At 45.7% G+C, this 22,104-nt stretch overlaps 1 protein-coding gene across 1 annotated transcript in view; it reads right to left on the bottom strand.

Moving 5' to 3' along the window:
* The window catches only part of myrfl (myelin regulatory factor like), a 97,744-nt gene that overhangs the window by 59,034 nt on the left and 16,606 nt on the right, over positions 1 to 22,104 (bottom strand). The window contains exons 2-7 of the mRNA XM_072485093.1: positions 20,590 to 20,680; positions 17,657 to 17,718; positions 12,764 to 13,031; positions 11,690 to 11,787; positions 3,043 to 3,190; positions 1,702 to 1,897 (exon numbers count right to left, since the gene is read on the bottom strand). Coding sequence (XP_072341194.1) covers positions 1,702 to 1,897; positions 3,043 to 3,190; positions 11,690 to 11,787; positions 12,764 to 13,031; positions 17,657 to 17,718; positions 20,590 to 20,680 — 863 coding nt within the window. The remainder of the gene's footprint in view (positions 1 to 1,701; positions 1,898 to 3,042; positions 3,191 to 11,689; positions 11,788 to 12,763; positions 13,032 to 17,656; positions 17,719 to 20,589; positions 20,681 to 22,104) is intronic.

The raw sequence follows: 22,104 nt of genomic DNA, 5'->3' as shown, positions 1-22,104 counted from the left end.
AGAGGCTGATGACCATTGGTTAGACCCAGGAGTCTACCATTGGCTGTTGTTACGTAGCTCCGCCCTGACAGGCGGCGTATAAGAGATGGTGCCGTCACAGCAGCCTTCACTTTCTGTACTGAAGCTGCTGGGGAACAAGTTCTAGTAGATTAAAGCCTTCAGTTATGAAATCACTTTGTCTTGAGTGTAATTGATCGCGCATCAGATTATGAAATATAACTTCACTTCTTCTCCACTATTTATATGTGTTTTTCCACAAAGAACATTTTAGCAGTGGGGGTGGCACAGTGGTTAGTACTGCTGCCTCATGGCACTGAGGACCCGGGTTACTGTCCATGTGAAGTTTGCACATTTTCCCCGTGTCTTCATGAGTATTACCCCCACAACCCAAAGAGGTGCAGGGGAGGTGGATTGGCCACGCTAAATTGCAGCTTAATTGGAAAAATAAATAATTGGGTACTCTAAATTTATTTAACATTTTTTTAAAAAAGAACATATTTGCAGTTAATTAATATAAACAAGTCATGATCAAAATACTGGATAGGCCTCAGCTAACGTAGTGTGCGCAATTCAGAGCACACTTAAGGAAGGTTATCAAGGCTTCAGAAAGGAAGCAGAGATGATTTACAAGAATGGTACCATTGCTGACAAGCTTCCGTCACATGGCAAGACTAGAGAAACCAGCATTGTTCTCTTTAGAGCCCAAGGGAAAATCTGATTGAAAATCATGAAGTGTTTTGATAGAGTAAATAAGGAAAAGACTGTTCCCAATGGCAGAAGGCACAAGAAATGTCCTGGAATGCACTGCTTGAAAGATTAATGAAAGCAGATTTAATGATAGCTTTCAAATGGGGACTGTCAACTTGAAGTGGATAAATCTGCAGGGCTATGTGGAAAGAACAGGGGTGTGGAACTATTTGGTTAGCTCTTTCAGAGAACCAGCATAGGCACAACAGGCAGGATTCTGTGCTCTAGGATTCTCTGGTAAGAAGAGGAAATTTAATATAGTATGAAAACATCATAGAGCTACTTCAATTATAATTTATAAACTCAATGATTTTCTGATGAGGAAAATTCCGCTAGGCAATGGGGAAAATTCACGGCGGATAGCACTGGATAAACTGCTCTTGCAGAGGACACAACAGCTCAAGTAGCAGTAAGCAGGAAGAACCTTAACTATCCAATGACTATGGTTAGCAAACAATCCATTTTGTTATTACCGCTGCCATTTTAATTTTGTTTACTGGTAATATATCAAAGTCGGAATTTGAATCTGACAATTAGAATAATTAAAAATGGTGCTGAAGGGATTTAGGTCAGCACAACCCTTTAGTGACATGGCCTTGAAAAGGAAAAAAGTGTTTACTTTGAAATGAAGGCTTGAGTAATAGTGAGTACACAAAGTGCCAAGATTGCATTGTTTTCCATTTTAAATCTGGTGTATGTTTTTTTCCCCCTCCAGTGCATTACTTACATGAATACTTCCCAATAAAACCAACTTCAATCTTAAAATAATTTGGCAAAGGTTTACTATAAATAAAAGATTGAGATGTAAAATTAAACAACGTCTAATTTCTAATATCTTTCCCACTGTACACTTGTGCTATGATTGGTGATAAGCTTTATATTTTAGAGGCTTGCATATGAATTATTTAAATATGGAAGTGAAACTGCAGAAGCAAATCTAATTTTGAAACTTGCCTTTACTCCCAAAACTTTCAAGAAGAACATTTCAACTGGCTTAAGTCCTAGAGGTGTTTTGACATATTTTGGACATCCAATCAAACCGATATGAACTGTGACCTGAAAATGGTTCTTCTTTTGACAAACAAATGAATCATCTGCAGGTGAAAAATTAAATCCTTTGTCCGCATCCACTTGATAGCCTGGAGCAGGTCTAATTAAAACAGCAACACAATATATATTAAATTGTATGTGCATAAATTAATCAACTTAATCATAAACCATAGTGTAATAATCAAAAATTATATTAAACACGTGGAATATTTTCAAAGCATTTTGTAGCAGGTATTGAGATTCCAGCAACTCCTAGAACTGTGATCCAGTTTTCAAATCTAATATATAACAAGTGATACGAATAAAATCTGATTTTTTTTGGCCCTTAGTCCAATTATTAAAGTACAGTTAACATTATATTAAAGACATAAATCAACGTATGAGAGTCTCATGTGCCATTAGTCTTAAAAGCTTTAACATCTTAGCTAAATTAATTAAAAATTGTGCACAGCCATTTCCATCAGTAAGCAGGAAGAACCTGTTTATGGCCTCAGTGTGACTCCCTTATGCATGTTTGAAGCTTCATATATTCCGACATACAACTCTGTCCTTTGCAGACATAAGAAGCAAGTCCATGCATTGCACCTTTTTCCATTAAACAAAACCTTGGCTGGCGGACAGCCATTCCCTGCTTCATTCCCCATGCCGTGACCAGGGTTGACCTGCCTGGTTTGAATTTAAACAAAAGGTTTAGCAGTTAACTGTTCCCTGGTGCATTCTCCATAGCAATGCCTCTATCAATCAGAGTCCACTTGCCAACCAAATAGCACACAATCCTCATGCGGTATAAGATGTTGTTCCCTTTACAATTGGTATTCTTGTGAATTTGGCCTGATGAGTGCAAGACAAAACGTTTTGACAGTATGTTTCTTTTTTCAGCGATTAAAAACAGTTACTATTATTTGAACAAAACTTACATTTTACATTTTGTTTTTTCACAGAGTGAATTGATTCTTACCAAATCAGTGATTGTGTTGATTTTGTCAGCAAAGCCTGTAATAACACAACCTGTGGTGGAAGTGGTCATCTCTAGCAGCAACATCTGGATTTCTCTGTTTTACTGGGTATGTGCAGTACCAGAAGCTGCTATCAATTCTACACAGTAATAATGGTGATGTCGAGAGCTTCACATTATTACTAAAATGAAGTCTGGGGCAAGATGCTTGGCCATCTCTGCCACTTAAAGTTTGTGAAAAAAATGTTTAAACATTGGAAGCCAAAAATAAATATATAATGGGTACTTACAATTCATTGTAACTACTGTCATACAAAGTTGCCCAATGATTGGGTTGAAAAGGATACCATTTCAAACATGGATAGCCCCAGTCCACAGAAAGTCCATTCTGACTGTCAGTATCATAACTATTGATATTGATACTGTGGTCTCTGGAATCTATTGTTGAGAAAATAAATGTGAATATGCAAATTCATGTCCCTTTTGAGAATATTTTATTTGGAGTTAATATCTCAAAAATAATAGTCCACAAAAGATAAATCATTCTGCATCCACCTGGAAGTTCCCCTCCAAACCTCACACCAACCTGACTTGGAAACATATCATTGTTTCTTCACTGTCGCTGGATCGACAATCTGAAACTCCCTCCCTAACAGCACAGTGGGTGTACCTACACCACATGGACTGGAGCTGTTCACGAAGGTGACTCATCACCACCTCCTCAAGGGCAATAAGGGATGGCTAATACTCCCACATCCCATGAATGAGCGTTAAAAAAAGGTAGGATACAAAACCTCCAGACTGAAAGTACAACCAAATACATCCAATTTATTTGGTTTATACAGAGAGATGCAATGAAATGAAAATGAGCAGTCACTGGGTGTACCACAGATCATCAGTTTGAACTTCAAAAAGTTACACGAGAAGATTCAATAAAAATGGACAAATCAAATACTAAGAGATGCATGCAATGATCCCATTAAAGAAAATTAATGCAGTACACAATGATAACAGAAGCTATTTATGAAAAGCACCATTTTCAGAGTTCACACTAGATATATTTAAAGATGATAGAACTCTGTATTGAGGCCATATTTGATCATGTCTCAATTTGATATCTCACACTTACTGGTTTTACTCTGTGGTCTAGCCATCTCCCTTTTCATCTTACTTGTCTGCTATTTCTGTGCCTCACTTTTCTTACCAGTTGCAGGGCTTTTGACTTCCCACTTAGATGTAAGGCGCAAAACCCCAACATTGTTTTTTCTTGTTCCTCTTTCTCATTTCACAATGTTTTGATCATGCTTTACACCCCTAAGCACTCTTCATGGACTATGGTCAGTTGTAGGTATAACTGTTACAATCCCAGTTGATGTTATAACTGGACAGGAAGATCCAGGAATGGAAATGGCTCAAAAGACCGTAACTTTTATTTATTTTTATAAAAACTGGAGGAACAGAGTCACAGGACCACTGATTAGTTTCAACAACAAGAAAAAAACAGTTATTAAACAATTATGATGCAATATGCCTTTACTCCCCCCGCACCCCCTCGGTTTAATAATTACACACAGATTTTAGGGTGAATATGGATTATAAAGTACATCTTTTTTTAAAATATTTTATTGAAAATTTTTGGTCAACCATCACAGTACATTGTGTATCCCTTACACAATAATATAACAGTATAAATAACAATGACCTGTTTTATAAACAAAGGATAAATAATATATAACAAAAACTAAAACTAAAACTAAATGGCAACTGCCTTGTCTCAGATAAACACTCTCCAAAAATATGATTTAACAGTCCATTATACAATTATTTATAGCAACGACCTATACATATTATACATATATATTAACAACCCTGAGAGTCCTTCTGGTTCCTCCCTCCCCCCCCCCCCCCCCACCCCCCCACCCCCCCACCCCCCTGGGCTGCTGTTGCTGCCTTCTTCTTTTCCATTCCCTCTATCTTTCTGTGAGGTATTCGACGAACGGTTGCCACCACCTGGTGAACCCTTGAGCCGATCCCCTTAGGACGAACTTAATCCGTTCCAGCTTTATAAACCCTGCCATGTCATTTATCCAGGTCTCCACCCCCGGGGGCTTGGCTTCCTTCCACATCAACAGTATCCTGCGCCGGGCTACTAGGGACGCAAAGGCCAAAACATCGGCCTCTCTCGCCTCCTGCACTCCCGGCTCTTGTGCAACCCCAAATATAGCCAACCCCCAGCTTGGTTCGACCTGGACCCCCACTACTTTCGAAAGCACCTTTGTCACCCCCACCCAGAACCCCTGTAGTGCCGGACATGACCAGAACATGTGGGTGTGATTCGCTGGGCTTCTCGAGCATCTCGCACACCTACCCGCTACCCCAAAAAATTTACTGAGCCGTGCTCCAGTCATATGAGCCCTGTGTAACACCTTAAATTGAATCAGGCTTAGCCTGGCACACGAGGACGATGAGTTTACCCTACTTAGGGCATCCGCCCACAGCCCCTCCTCAATCTCCTCCCCCAGCTCTTCTTCCCATTTCCCTTTCAGCTCATCTACCATAATCTCCCCCTCGTCCCTCATTTCCCTATATATATCTGACACCTTACCGTCCCCCACCCAGGTCTTTGAGATCACTCTGTCCTGCACCTCATGCGTCGGGAGCTGCGGGAATTCCCTCACCTGTTGCCTCGCAAAAGCCCTCAGTTGCATATACCGGAATGCATTCCCTTGGGGCAACCCATATTTCTCGGTCAGCGCTCCCAGACTTGCGAACTCCCCATCCACAAACAGATCTTTCAGTTGCGTTACTCCTGCTCTTTGCCATATTCCAAATCCCCCATCCATTCTCCCCGGGGCAAACCTATGGTTATTTCTTATCGGGGACCCCACCAAGGCTCCCGTCTTTCCCCTATGCCGTCTCCACTGTCCCCAAATTATCAAAGTCGCCACCACCACCGGGCTTGTGGTGTATTTCTTCGGTGAAAACGGCAATCGGGCCGTCACCATAGCTTGTAGGCTAGTCCCCCTACAGGACGCCCTCTCCAATCTCTTCCACGCCGCTCCCTCCTCTTCTCCCATCCACTTACTCACCATTGAGATATTGGCGGCCCAGTAGTACTCACTTAGGCTCGGTAGTGCCAGCCCCCCCCCTATCCCTACTACGCTGTAAGAATCCCTTCCTCACTCTCGGGGTCTTCCCGGCCCACACAAAACTCATGATACTCTTTTCGATCCTTTTGAAAAAAGCCTTCGTGATCACCACCGGGAGGCACTGAAACACAAAGAGGAATCTCGGGAGGACTACCATCTTAACCGCCTGCACCCTCCCTGCCAGTGACAGGGATACCATGCCCCATCTCTTGAAGTCCTCCTCCATTTGTTCCACCAATCGCGTTAAATTTAACCTATGCAATGTACCCCAATTCTTGGCTATCTGGATCCCCAAGTAACGAAAGTCCCTTGTTACCTTCCTCAGCGGAAAGTCCTCTATTTCTCTGCTCTGCTCCCCTGGATGCACCACAAACAACTCACTTTTCCCCATGTTCAGTTTATATCCTGAGAATTCTCCAAACTCCCGAAGTGTCCGCATTATCTCTGGCATCCCCTCCGCCGGGTCCGCTACATATAACAACAAATCATCCGCATACAGAGATACCCGGTGTTCTTCTCCTCCTCGAAGTACTCCCCTCCACTTCTTGGAACCCCTCAATGCTATTGCCAGGGGCTCAATCGCCAGTGCAAACAATAATGGGGACAGAGGGCATCCCTGCCTTGTCCCTCTATGGAGCCGAAAGTATGCAGATCCCCGTCCATTCGTGACCACACTCGCCACTGGGGCCCTATACAACAGCTGCACCCATCCAACATACTCATCTCCAAAACCAAATCTCCTCAGCACCTCCCACAGATAATCCCACTCCACTCTATCAAATGCTTTCTCGGCATCCATCGCCACCACTATCTCCGCTTCCCCCTCTGGTGGGGGCATCATCATTACCCCTAGCAGCCTCCGTATATTCGTATTCAGCTGTCTTCCTCAATTGGTGGGCCAGCAACCTGCTCGCCTTCTCCCCATATTCGTACTGTACACCCTGTGCCTTCCTCCACTGTGCCTCTGCAAGTTGTCAGCAAGTCAAATTCTACGTGTAGCCTTTGCCTTTCCCTGTACAGTCCCTCCTCCGGTGCCTCCGCATATTGCCTATCCACCCTCAGAAGTTCATGCAGCAACCGCTCCCATTCCCTACTCTCCTGCTTTCCTTTATGTGCCCTGATTGATATCAGCTCCCCTCTAACCACTGCCTTTTGCGCCTCCCAGACCACTCCCACCTGGACCTCCCCATTATCATTGAGTTCCAAGTACTTTTGAATACACCCCCTCACCCTTAGACACAGCCCCTCATCCGACATTAGTCCCATGTCCATTCTCCAGGGTGGACGCCGTTCTTTTTCCTCCCCTATCTCCAAGTCCACCCAATGTGGAGCGTGATCCGAGATAGCTATAGCCATATACTCCGTCCCCTTCACCTTCGGGATCAACGCCCTTCCCAAAACAAAAAAGTCTATTCGCGAATACACTTTGTGGACATAGGAGAAAAACGAAAACTCCTTACTCCTAGGTCTACTAAATCTCCATGGGTCTACTCCTCCCATCTGCTCCATAAAGTCTTTCAGCACCTTGGCTGCTGCCGGCCTCCTTCCAGTCCTGGACCTCGATCTGTCCAGTCCTGGTTCCAGCACCATGTTAAAATCTCCACCCATTACCAACTTCCCCACCTCTAGGTCCGGGATATGTCCCAACATGCGCCTCATAAAGTTGGCATCATCCCAGTTCGGGGCATATACGTTCACTAAGACCACCGCCTCCCCCTGTAATTTGCCACTCACCATCACGTATCTGCCCCCACTATCCGCCACTATGGTCTTTGCCTCAAACATTACCCGCTTCCCCACTAATATAGCCACCCCCCTGTTTTTCGCATCTAGCCCCGAATGAAACACCTGCCCCACCCATCCTTTGCGTAGTCTAACCTGGTCTATCAGTTTCAAATGCATCTCCTGTAACATAACCACATCTGCCTTAAGTTTCTTTCGGTGTGCGAGTACCCGTGCCCTCTTTATCGGCCCGTTCAGCCCTCTCACATTCCACGTGATCAGCCTGGTTGGGGGGCTCTTTACCCCCCCCCCCTTGTCGATTAGCCATCCCCTTTTACCCAGCTCCTCACCCGGTTCCCACGCAGCTGTGTCCCCAGCAGGCGGTGCCCCCCCGCCCCGCCCACCCCACCCCATACCAGCTCCCCCTTCTCCCCAGCAGCAGCAACCCAGTAAATCCCCCCCTCCCACCCCCTCCCCCCCCCCGCTAGATCCCCCACTAGCGTAGTTACACCCCCCATGTTGCTCCCAGAAGTCAGCAAACTGGCCGACCTCGGCTTCCCCCCGTGACCTCGGCTCGCACCGTGCGAAGCCCCCTCCTTCCTGCTTCCCTATTCCCGCCATAATTATCATAGCGCGGGAACAAAGCCCGCGCTTCCCTTTTGGTCCCGCCCCCAATGGCCAACGCCCCCAACTCCTCCACCTCCCTTCCTCCCTCCCCCACAACCTGTGGAAGAGAGAAAAGCTACCGGGTCGCAGGATTAACAACATAAAAATCATCTCTCCCCCCTTTTTCCCCCCTCTTCGCCCCCCATATTCGCCCCACCACTTTGTCTCAAACGTTCTTTTTTAATAACCCACTCATTCCAATTTCTCTTCAACAATAAATGTCCACGCCTCATCCGCCGTTTCAAAGTAGTGGTGCTTCCCTTGATATGTGACCCACAGTCTTGCCGGCTGCGGCATTCCAAATTTGATCTTTTTATGAAGCACCGCCTTGGCCCGATTAAAGCTCGCCCTCCTTCTCGCCACCTCCGCACTCCAGTCTTGATATACGCGGATCACCGCGTTCTCCCATCTGCTGCTCCGAGTTTTCTTTGCCCATCTTATGACCATCTCTCTGTCCTTAAAACGGAGGAATCTCACCACTATGGCTAGAGGAATTTCTCCAGCCCTCGGTCTTCGCGCCATAACTCGATAGGCTCCCTCCACCTCCAGCGGACCCGTCGGGGCCTCCAATCCCATCAACGAGTGCAGCATCGTGCTCACATATGCCCCGCCGTCCGCCCCTTCTGCACCTTCAGAAGACCAAGAATCCTTAAATTCTTCCTCCTCGCATTATTCTCCAGCACCTCCAGCCTTTCCACACATCGTTTATGGTGTGCCTCGTGCATCTCCGTCTTCACCACCAGGCCCTGTATATCGTCCTTGTTCTCGGCAGCCTTTGCCTTCACGACCCGAAGCTCCCGCTCCTGGGTCTTTTGCTCATCTTTTAGACCTTCAATCGCCTGTAATATCGGGGCCAACTGCTCCTTCTTCATCTCCTTTTTAAGCTCTTCCACGCAGCGTTTCAAAAACTCGTGTTGTTCAGGGCCCCATATTAAACTGCCACCTTCCGACGCCATCTTGGTTTTTGCTTGCCTTCCTTGCCGCTGCTCTAAAGGATCCACCGCAATCCGGCCACTTTCCTCTCCTTTTTCCATCCGTGTCCAGGGGGGATTCCCTTCTGGTTTACCGCACAGTGTTTTTAGCCATTAAAATTGCCGTTGGGGCTCCTATTAAGAGCCAAAAAGTCCGTTCCACCGGGAGCTGCCGAAACGTGCGACTTAGCTGGTCATCGCCGCACCCGGAAGTCCAGCATACAAGATGTCTATGGGCAAATACACTCTCCACTCTGAACTCCAAGTGAATATTGTGGATGTCTGCCCAGAACCCCAAGATGATTGCCACATGAGAGTTTCCTGACTCTACTTGCATAAACACACTTTAAAATCTTCTCTCATAGGGTGGCACAGTAGCACAGAGGTTAGTACTGTTGTTTCAGAGCCCCAGGGACCTGGGTTCGATTCCTGGCTTGGATCACTGTCTGTGTGGAGTCTGAACGTTCTCCCATGTCTGTGTGGGTTTCCTCCGGGTGCTCCGGTTTCCTCCCAAAAGTCCCGAAAGACGTACTGCCAGGTGAATTGGACATTCTGAATTCACCCTCAGTGTAAATTCAGGTGCCGGAATGTGGCGACTGGGGGATTTTCAGAGTAACTTCATTGCAGTGTTAATGTAAGCCTACTTGTGACAGTAATAAAGATTATTATTATTAATAATGCTTTCCCTTCGCGGTTTGCATTCAGAAATCCAGACCAGGTTTTCCAAATTAACTTTTAAACAAAGCTTCTGCTCCACTTTCATGCAATATGGCATGATTTAATTTTTAAGTTTTGACTAGAACTTGTATTTTATGTAGGATTTAATTTTTGCACTGGGCCGAAGAAGACAATACCATGAGGAAGGCAGGAGTGCAGGACTATTGATGAATGGGTTCAGTTGATTGGTATCGCACTGGAATTAGCTCTTCACGTACAGCCCAAGTAGAAAGGGGCTGCCAGAGGTTGCAACCTCCCCTCATCCTCCACCTTCTCCTCCTCATCATCCTCGTGCTCACTATCCTCGACTTCTCGTCTGATTGGTGGTGGCAAGGACTGTTCCCTCATGTTGACAAGGCCGTGCACCATACCGTCACAAGAGAGTTGCTCGGTCAGGGCTATTCCAGAGGAGTCCAGGGAGCAGGAACATTGTATGCCAAAAGTCTGTTCTATCAGATTTCTTGTGGCAGCGTCGGTCTCAATGTATGCATGCTGTGTCGGTGTACACGGGTTGTAAACTGGTGTCATGAGGAAAGGAAATAGCAGAAGTAGACAACATGGCTCCTGATCCTGCCCAGACATTCAATATAACCATGGCTAATCTTCAGTTACCTGCCAGCACCCCAAATCCCTTCATTTCCCGAGAGAACAAAACTCTCTCTACACCAGCTTTGAATATCCTCAACAATGGAGCACCCACAACCCTCTGAGGTAGAGAATTCCAAAGTCTCAACCTAATGAGTCAACAAATTTCTCACCTCAGTCATAGATGGTCAGAGGCTGTGTACTGGGTTTCATATTCACCAGCCAGGAGAAACAACAACCATCTACCCTCTCAAGCCGCTTCAGAATCTTGCACATATCAACAAGATTGTTGGGTATTCACTTTGTTCCTATTGGAACAAGGACATTTTGAGAGTCCGATCACGTGACATGTTGATGATGTCCTCGGCCGTTTACACAGGCAAATGGGCAGTCTATCCTAACAGCCTGCAGAGTAAACCGATAAAGCTCTAATTTGTTTGTACCTTTCTGGTCTGCAAGCCTAACCTTTAAAAATACCACAAAGATCACAGCACATCCCTCGAAACTCCGACTAATTTAATCAGTCTCTCATCATAGAACACTCCTCTTATCCCAGGAGCGAATCCAGTGAAGATTTGCTGCACCCTCTCCAATGCAACTATATTGTCCCATGGAAAGCAAATTTGAGCACCATACTCCATTGTGTGGTCTCAACAAACGCCTATATAATTGTAGCAAGATTTCCATATTCATATACTCCAATTCCCTTGCAGTTAAGGTCATCATGTAATTTGCTTTCCTCATTGCTTGCTGTAACTGCATGCTAGCTCTCTGCCTTCCTTGTACGAGCACATCCAAGGCTCTTTGACCAATATTTCAAAGTTGCACGCCTATTAAAAAGTACTTTGATTTTCTATTCTAACTATTAAAGCAATCTTTGACCTAGTCCATTTACAATACATGCAACTGTAGCAATAATGGCTAGCTCCCTCAGGGGACTATAGGTGATTCTGATCAGTTACATGTGTTGGTCATTTCACTGCCAGAGACAAAGCAACTCTTTTAGAAGTTAGAAATAACTTTATACAAAATTTATCCTAGAGTTTCTAAAAACTGCATTAAAAAAAACTTTCAGCGATGGACAAATTCAAATTTAAAAATTCAAACTGCATCCCAAATATACCTACTGCTGCCTCCTTGACTTTGAATATTGTTCCACATCTGATCCATGGCATTCTCACAGAGGTCTGAATGTTTCCTCTTCCCTGAATGTGGAATCAAAATTCTAGAAAACAAGAATTTATCAAATAATTGTAGAATAGAAGTTGCGTAATTGTAGCTTTTGGGAATTAAGTACAAACCTTGGGCGGGATTCTCCACGAACCAGCGGGGCGGGCAACTCCGGGGCGAAGGAGTGGCGTGAACCACTCTGGCGTCAGGCCGCCCCGAAGGTGCGGAATCCTCTGCACCTTCAGGGGCTAGGCCGGCGCCGGAGTGGTTTGTGCAGCGCCGGGAGGCGCGGAAGGAGCTTGGCAGGACGCCAACCGGTGCCGAAGGGTCTCCGCTGGCTGGCGCGAGTTGGCGCATTCGCGAGAGCGCCAGCGTGTGCTGGCATCATCCCAGTGCATGCACAGGGGGGTTCATCTCCGCGTCAGCCATCGCGGACTGTTACGGCGGCCAACGCGGAGGAATAGAGTGCCCCCACGGCACAGGCCCGCTCGCAGGTCGGTGGGCTCCAATTGTGGGCCTGGCCACCGTGGAGGCACCTCCCGGTGCCAGGTCCCCCCGTGCCCCACCGAGGACCCCGGAGGCCGCCTGCGGAGCCAGGTCCCACCAGTAAGTACCTATTGTAATTTACGTCGGCGGGACTGGACGAAAACAGGCAGCCACTCAGCCCATCGCGGGCCGGAGAATCGCCGGGGGGGCTGATGCCAGCGGGACCGGCGCGGCGCAATTCCCGCCCCCGCCAAATCCCCGGCACCGGAGAATTCGTCAGCCGGTGGGGGAGGGATTCACGCTGCCCCCCGACGATTCTCCAACCCGGCGAGGGGGTCGGTGAATCCCGCCCCTTGTTGCAATTATTTACTACTTCTGGACTGGAATTTAATTTATTTGCTTGATTTTAATTCAAAGATATTTTAACAAGCTAAAATGCAACAAGTGAATTCTGAGAATTGCAAATTAATTAGATTTTGATTTTATCATGGAATATAAATTGAAATTCAATATATTGTTTTAACTTTTAATTAAAAGTTACTCACTCAGGGTGGCGATAGGTATTCTCTTGAACAGGAGGAATTGGCACACCCACATAGCTGGGCTGTACTGAACTGTTGCTTGCAGGTGTATTTACATCAGGTTTTACAAAATTTTCCCGAAGTCCAATTTGTGTGTGATGTTTTGGCAAGTGAGAATGACGAGGCAACACCAGCTCGCTAAATCTACATGGAGCTTTTGGATGGGTCATTGAAGAATGCTGTCCCATTTGGGCATTAATTCCAGCTCCCCGTGCACCATTATACTGAACATCTAAATAAAATATGAAATTATTCCAGCATCATCCCATTACAAAGCATTTCTGCCATTTTTCATACAAACTGGAGTGTGATGAGGCAAGCGAAAAGTAAATCAACATCTTAAATTGTATGACCACATGCAAGGTCATCAATAGAAGGTCATTTGACCCATGGTGTTTATTTTGGTTCCATATTTACATAATTCAAAACTATTGCCACTGTTCTGTTCTCTATCCAGAGCCCTGCATTTCTTCTGTTCATTATTTATTCAATTTTCCCTCTAAAGATGCACGAGTCCTGTTACAGTCAAGCTTCTACTGGAAAGTGTTCTGAAGTTCGACAATTCTCTACATAAGAAAAAATATTATTAACCGCTGTTGTCACTCAGTGACATGTTAAATTGATGACTACTCATTATTCTCCCCTTCCAAAAATGATTTTCAGTATTAACTCTGCCAAACTCTTAATAACTTCTATTTAACCACATCTTGGCTTCTCTGCTCCGGTAGAAATGGTAGACCTGGGATTCTCCACTCCCGCGCCGAAGTGCCCACGCCGTCGTGAACGCCGTCGAGGTTCACGACGGCGCGAAAAGGCCCCTATCCCAACCGATTCAGGGCTCGATAATGGGCTAGGAGCGGGGCCACGTCATCTACACGCGCCAGGCCTTGTCGCTGCGTAAAGACGGCGCCGCATACATGACGCGGCTGGCGCCGCATAACTGGCGTCACCCGCGCATGCGCAGTTTGGCCAGCAAAAACCCGCGCATGCGTGGCTGCCGTCCTCTCCGAGTCCGCCCCGCAAGAAGATGGCGGACGGATCCTGCGGGGCCGCGGAAGGAAGGAGGTCCTCCTTCAGAGAGGACGGCCCGACGATCGGTGGGCACCGATCGCGGGCAATCCCACATTTGAGGTACCCCCCCGGTGCAGGATCCCCCCTCTCCCCCCCCCCCCCCCCGCAGGCCGCCCCCCCCAGCGTTCCTGCGCTGTTCCCGACGGCAGCAACCAGGTGTGGAAGGCGCCGGAGGGAACCCGCCGTTTTGGCCCGGCCGCTCGGCCCATCCGGGCCTGAGAATTGCGGGGGTGCCGGAGAATCGCCATTTTGGGTGTCTCCGGCCTGCTGCCCGCGGAACTCGACGGGGCCATTCCCGCCGCTTGGGAGAATCGCGGGAGGGCGTTGGACCGGAGTCCCGGGAGATTTTGGCGGCCTAGGCGATTCTCCCAACCGGCACGGGAGTGGAGAATCGCACCCCTAGTAATCCAGAGCCTTGGACTAATAATGCAGAAATTGTAAATTCAAATCAAACATGGCAATCTGAAAATTGGAATTCAGCTTTTAGAATCTGAAAATAAAAGCTGGTATCAGAAAAGTGATCATTAAGCTATCAGATTGCGGTAAAATTGGTCCACAAATATGCTTCAGGGGGAAGACCTATTATTCTTACCCAGTCTGGTCTGTAAGTGACTCCAGTCCCACATCAACATAGTTGACCCTCGAGTGTCCTCTGCAGTGGCTTAGCAAGCCACTCCGTTGCATCACCAACTCAGGATTATCAATAAGTTCTGGTTTAATCAGTGAATCCCACATCCCAAGAATGACTATTAAGAAAATCCCTATTTATAACTAATACAAAAGAAAAACACTGTTGAATATCTGAAATCGACCATTCATGTTAACCCTTGCTCTGCCAGGTCAGAGTATTTCCAGCACTTGCTGTTTTTATTTTTCTCTATTCCTAGTCCTGACGAATTTACATTGTACCCTCGCTGTAGCTTTCATCTATGGCTTTCATGTCCTTTCCCTAAAGTATACAGTGCTCTGCGGCCTGAATAATGTATTGTACAAATTCACCATTATTTCTTTATTTTCGTACTATATGCCTGCAGTTCTGAAATTAAATATTGGTCTTTTGTTATTTTATCCACCTGCACTTGAACTTTTGTGTGGAATATGTATTTGGTAATATTGTTGAAAGATCGCAATCTACTTGGGTGGCACAGTGGTTAGCACTGCTGCCTCACAACACCAGGACCCGGATTCAATTCTGGCCTTGGATAACAGTGTGGAGTTTGCACATCCTCTCAGTGTCTGCATGGGTTTCATCTGGGTGCTCCAGTTTCAATCCACAGTCCAAAGACGTGCAGGTTAGGTGGATTGGGTTACAGGAAGAGGATGGGGGAGTGGGCCTAGGTAGAGTGCTCTTTCAGAGGGTTGGCCGAATGGCCTCCTTCTACACTGTAGGGATTCTATGGATACATAGATCCACATCCTTCCATAAAGTCTGATCTCCCATTCCCAGTCTTTAAATCCAAAATGTATTGGCTTACACTGATCACATTAAATTGCATCTTTCATTTGTTTGTCCATTCTGTCACCTCTGCCTTCCTCAAGTCTCTGAGTTCTCCCAATTTTTTTCTCATTAGCAAAATTAATTATTGCATCCATTATCATAGAATTTACAGAGCAGAAGGAGGCCATTCAGCCCATCGAGTCTGCACCGGCTCTTGGAAAGAGCACCCTACCCAAGGTCAACACCGCCACCCTATCCCCATAACCCAGTAACCCCACCCAACACTAAGGGCAATTTTGGACACTAAGGGCAATTTATCATGGCCAATCCACCTAACCCGCACATCTTTGGACTGTGGGAGGAAACCGGAGCACCCGGAGGAAACCCACGCACACACGGGGAGGATGTGCAGACTCCGCACAGACAGTGACCCAAGCCAGAATCGAACCTGGGACCCTGGAGCTGTGAAGCAATTGTGCTATCCACAAGGCTACCATGCTGCCCAGTTCCCAAGACAAATCATCTGAGGACTCCTCGACGTAGAAGTGGTTCCAACACCGACCCGTTTTGGTGGTTGGGGTAAGGGGCTGGTTTAGCACAGGGCTAAATCGCTGGCTTTGAAAGCAGACCAAGGCAGGCCAGCAGCACGGTTCAATCCCGTACCAGCCTCCCCGAACAGGCGCCGGAATGTGACGACTAGGGGTTTCTCACAGTAACTTAATTTGAAGCCTAGTGGTGACAATAAGCGATTTTCAATTCTATTTTTTTCATTTCATTCATCGTTGCCAGTTCTCCTCCAGTCAAACAGCCATTTATCCGAACTATATTTCCTGTCTGACAACTAGCTTTTCGGTTATACAAAATATGCTCCTTTACTCTACTCAGCTTGTCAAAGCAATACGCCTTTGAAAAATATTTATCTCTACTGTCCTCGATTGACACTAATTTATCGTAAATGAAGCTGCAACTGTGCGAAGAGATAGTGGGCGGGATTGTCCGTCCCCCCGCCGGGTTGGAGAAACCCTGGGGGGCGGCGTGAATCCCACCCCGCCACTCCAACACAGCGGCCCCCCTGGCAATTCTCCGGGCCCCGGTGGGCCAAGCGGCCGTCGGTTTCTGGCTAGTCCCGTTGGCGTGGATTGGACATCATGGTCCCACACGGCGGGACCTGGCAGGTAGGTTGGCTGGTGCTGTCCTCAGGGGGGCGCGGGGGATCCGACCCCGGGGGGGGGGACCCCACGGTGGCCTGGCCCACGATCGGGGACACCGATCTGCGGGAGGGCCTGCGCCATGGGGGCACTCCTTCCTTCCGCGCCGGCCCCTGTAGGGCTCCGCCGTGGCCAGCGCGGAGAAGACACCCTCCTGCGCATGCACTGAAAAACACCGGCGGTTCTGCGCATACGCGAACTCGCGCAGTCCCTTCGGCACCAACCCCTCTGGCGCTGGCCTAGTCCCTGGAAGTGTGGAGAATTCCGCAACTTCCGGTCAGCCCCGACGCCGGAGTGGTTCGCGCCATTTTTTACGCCGGCGTCGGGCCATCGCGCGGATTCAGGAGAATCCTGCTTAGTGTGTCACCCAATGGTACAATAGGTGTTGCTGATCAGTAATTCGGAAAGGGAAGAGATACTAGGATGGAAAGCTAGTTTTCGGAAATGAGCTCTGACCATAGCCATCCTTGTGAGCAAAGAACTATGACTCAACACAGAAGACTGGACAAGTATCAACCGTTTAAATTACAGTTCAAACGCAGATAGAAACTACAAATCTTATACAACAGCAATTTGCATTTATATAGCACCTTTAAAATAAAGCACGTCATGGCACTTTGGACAAAATTTACAACAAAACTAAAGAAAGACCTAGGGGAGATTAAAAGCTTGGTGAAAGAGGTGGGTTGTAAGCTTTTGGGAAGGGTTATTTTAAACCCAGGTATGAGCAGAATTTAAGGGGTGTCCTCTGTGGTCACAGAATGGGGGGGAAATCAACAGGATATCAAGATCACAGACTGAAGCAGATGTAGAAGGAGAATGTGAAGAAAAACTGGAAAAGGACAGATAGAAGTACCAATGAAAGATTGAGATTCAATGCTGAAATTTGAGACCAGAAGAAGAGAGGAAATAGATTAGTGGCATAGAGGCAAATTATTTAAATAATTACCACAAAATAAACTTTCAAACCTTGTATAACCCGGTTACCATTTATGTTTGACGAGGCCAATAAAACAAGCATTTCAACAATAAGCATTAAGATATGTTTACACCATCTTACATATTTCATGTGCCCATTCAAAAGCAATGTTTTACATACAAAACTCAACATTAGTCATCTTGTATGGAAAAGTCACATACCTGTCATCTGTGGAGGTGAACAGCGCTCCGATACAGAATCTGGTGGTGAATCTGGTAAAGTACTGTGTTGAGAGAGAAACTTTGAACTTATATGGTAATGTACACCAAAATTAAACCTTATATTGCTGCGTTTTAGCCGTTTTTTTGCTTCAATGCAAACATTCCCATAAAACACACATCAGATTTGACTCTTAGAGTTCAATATAGTGGGACCAGTAACAGCACTTCCAGAATATGATGGACTTAGACCCCATTCATGGTTAAATAAATGCCTGATGTTGTACTAGGAACTAAGAATGTCCCATGCTATTCCCATATCTCAGCCCAACAGCAGTGGCGGCATTAAAATCTGCCTCAGTGTCTGAAGGCTAAGGCAAGGAAAAGATGAAACATGTAGGAATCCTATTCCTGATCACCAAATAGTACAACATTTAGTGAGGACAAGATGAAGTGTGGCTGTCAGTTTTCCAACCCTTATCCATAGCACAGTCAGATAGCCCGCCAACACTCAATTGGCAGGTTCACAGTGGCCATGGGCAAAATTCTATGTTGAAACCATATATCGCATCGATCACTATCTTTAGGAATGGAGAGTGCAAGGAAGTATACACTGCAAATAAACTCCAGTGGAACAATTTAACATATTTCACAAAATTACAGTACTACAGGTTACAGGACAGGAGCCATTCAGCCCTTCCATTCCATGCGTTCCAAGAGTAACTTAGTTAGTTCTGTGCAGCCAGCGCTTTCTCCATAGTTCTATAAATTCTCTCTCTTCATGTGTTTATCCAATTTCCTTTTTAAAATCATGATTGAACATGCCTTCACCAGCTCAGACAACGCATTTCCAAATCCTAACCACTCCGATAATAAAAGGTTTCCTCATGTTGCCTATGGTTCTTTTCCCGATCATCTTAAATTGGTGTCCTCTGGTTTTCATCCCTTCCATAATTGGGACCAATTTATCTCTCCCTGGATCAACTTTCTCTACTTTGAGGAGCACAAGCCCCCACTCCTCCAATCTATCTTTATAACTGAAGGTCCTCATCCAAGGAACCATTTCCTGCACCTTCACTGATCTCTTCACATCCTTCCTAAATTGTGGTGCCCAAAGCTGGACGCAATACTTCAGTTGAGACCGAATCAGGATTTTATAAAGGTTTGTCAGAACTTCCTTGCTCTATGCTTTTATTTTTAAAGCCTAGATGTCTTTTTAACCACTTTCTCTACCTGCCCTGGCACCTTCAACAATTTGAGCCTATATAACCCCACATCTCTCCATTTCTGCATCCCCTTTAGAATGCACTCTTTGCCTCTCCTCATTATTTCAGCCAAAATGAATCACTTCAGACTTCTCTGCATTAAATTACATCTGCCATGTGGCCTCCCATTCCATCAGCATGTCAATAGCCTCTTGATGTACATCATTATCCTCATCAGTTCATAATATTTCCAAGTTTTCTGTCATACGGCCTAGGCTTCAGTATGCAAGTCAATACATATATCAGAGAAGCAGTTGTCCAGATACTGATCCCTGGTAACTCAATGTCTACCACTTACACCAATACTCTCCATTTCCTGCCACTCAGCTGACTGTGTTAATGCTACCACTGTCCATTTTATTCCATAGGTTTCAATTTTATTGGCAAACCTATTATATAGCTCTTCATCAAATAACTTTTGTGAAGTCCATATTGATCACATCACCCATATTACCCTCATCACCTCTCCCAGTTATCTCATCAAAAGACTCTAGTTAAACACGAATTGCCTTTAACAAACCCATGCTGGCTTTCCTTAATTAATTTGCACTTCTTCAAATAGGTGCTAATTTTGTCCCAGATTATAATTTCATTTCCAGCATCTTTGCAATTTCCACACTTATTCCCCCCTCAACACCGTGGATGTATCCCATCCAGTACTGGTAACTTATCTTTATATAGAGCCGGACTTTCTAATACCTTTTTTAAATTAATATTTCTTTCTCAGGCAATCAGTATCCCCTAATGCACCATGATTCCTGCAGTACCCGTCCTTGGTAAAGACAGATGCCGACTCCTCATTTAGCACCTCAGTCATGTCCTCTTTCTCCATATGCAGATCCCCTTTCTGGCCCCAACCCTCCCATTACTAATGGGAGCATGGGCAGCAGGGTAGCATGGTGGTTAGCACAATTGCTTCACAGCTCCAAGGTCCCAGGTTCGATTCCTCGCTTGGTCCAATGTCTGTGCGAAGTCTGCACATTCTCCCCGTGTATGCGTGGGTTTCCTCCGGGTGCTCCGGTTTCCTCCCACAGTCCAAAGATGTGCAGGCTAGGTGGATTGGTCATGCTAAATTGCCCTTAGTGTCCAAAATTGCCCTTAATGTTGGGTGGGGTTACTGGGTTATGGGGATAGGGTGGAGGTGTGGGCTTGGGTAGGGTGCTCTTTCAAAAAAAGAGCCGGTGCAGACTCGATGGGCCGAATGGCCTCCTTCTGCACTGTAAATGCTATGATTCTATGGTTCTAACCGTTTATGATTTATATGCCAGTGAAGACTTTTGGATTTGCTTTTATGTTAGCTGCTATTCTCTTCACTCTTTCTTTGCCTCTCATTTCCTTTTTCATTTCCATCTGAACTTGATATATTCAGCCTAAACGTGGTATTTACACTACATAAACAGGCCATTCAGTCTAACCTGTCCATGCAGGCGTTTATGCTCCGCTTGAGTCAATGGGCCATTCATAGTTACAGAACATCAGAAATAACTTAATTGATGGAAGTTCGACACAAAAGTCGAGGCATCTATGACTCAAACATCACAATGAATGATAAATATAATGAGGGTAAAGTAATAATTACAATTCAAAAGTCGTTAATATGCACATAAAATGAGTCAATAATACCATTAAAATATTACTTCCATAAGTTATCCACACCACCAAACTACTTACATGGCTCCTGGATCCAGGTCATTACTAATATATGCTTCCAGCATACTGGTGTCAACAAAAGGATTCTCCATTGCTCCAGTGACATCCTGACCTAAAGAGAGAGAAATAAGTCACTGCGACTTTGTACAACAAAGTTCATTTTATAAAACGAAGGCACTAAAATACTCAATTTTAGCATAGCCAATCCACCCACCCCACACATCTTTGGGTTGTGAGGGTGAGACCAACACAGACACAGGGAGAATGTGCAAACTCCACATGGACAGTGACCCGGGGCCGGGATCGAACCCGGGTCCTCGGCACCGTGAGGCAGCAGTGTACCACCATGCCGCCCACAAAGGCACAAAAGATCATTTATTTGCTTAATGGCATACCTATCTGGCCATTTATATTCCAAAATGATAGCGCCTATGTCTTCGCATCTTCATGTAATCATTTTTTTTATAATCTTCCTTGTTAAATTAGTTAATGGTTAGTTTCATGCAACTAATTCATCACTGGATAATCTGATGAGCAGAATAGTGGAGAAGTAGCAGCCAAGAAAATTGCTGTGGATAATAATTCAAAAGAGGAGATGGAGGCAATCATATAATGAAAAGGATTGTGTGAGGCTATCAGAGACACTTTGGAGGGAATGCGGTTGGGGGTGAGGTGGGGGTGGGGATTTTTAAGTCCCCAGGAAGGGTAGGACAATGATAGGAGATTGTAGTGATCTGTACATCTGTATATACATCTGCACATACACCAGGGACTGCAGACAGATGTAACAACCACAGCATCACTAGAGAGAATCAGAGACGGGTATAAAGGGTCCAGCCCAAGATAGAATCCGCCTCTTTCAGAAGCACAGGGCTAGTGAGCAGCAGCAGACAGAGACAGCTCAGCATAAGCAGTTCACCTTAGCTTCACTGGTCATACCTCTTGACTGTATTATATCTAGTTAAGCTCTGGAAACAGAACAAACCCATTGAATAAAGTATTTGTGTTAACTGGAAGTCTATAATCTTTATTCAGACTTAGAGAATAACATATGATACCAGGAGTAATTTCAGAAAGCTAGCTAGACACCAGCAAGAGAAGGAAAACTTAAACCGGATAGTCGACTGTGGAAGACTTCGCAGCAAATGGATCCTCGACGACTAACTGATTCGATGGAACTTGTTGGAACTCCATGGCAGCTGGAAACAACCGGTAATTTAAGTTATAACTGGAAAATGTTTGAACAGCTGTTCCAAATACTTATTACAGCTAATGATTTAGGCACTGCCTCTGACGCAACGAAAATAGCCCTACTACTCTCAACAGGAGGACATGAAGCTAGAGAAATCTATAATTGCTTTAATTACTTAGAAGGTGAGGAGAACACCAAATTAGAAGTTATACTCAAAAAATTTGATGAACGCTGTAAGAGTCACTCTGGTGAGATGCTGGAAAGATTTAACTCTTGTCAGAGAAACGGAGGGCCCATCTCTGATTTTATCACAAATCTCAAGCTAATTCCACAAGGCTGTGATT

The sequence above is a fragment of the Scyliorhinus torazame genome, chromosome 19 (assembly GCF_047496885.1).
Source record: "Scyliorhinus torazame isolate Kashiwa2021f chromosome 19, sScyTor2.1, whole genome shotgun sequence".
NCBI lineage: Eukaryota > Metazoa > Chordata > Chondrichthyes > Carcharhiniformes > Scyliorhinidae > Scyliorhinus > Scyliorhinus torazame.
Note: the sequence above shows the minus strand (reverse complement) of the source record. Positions and strands in the feature narration are given on the sequence as shown.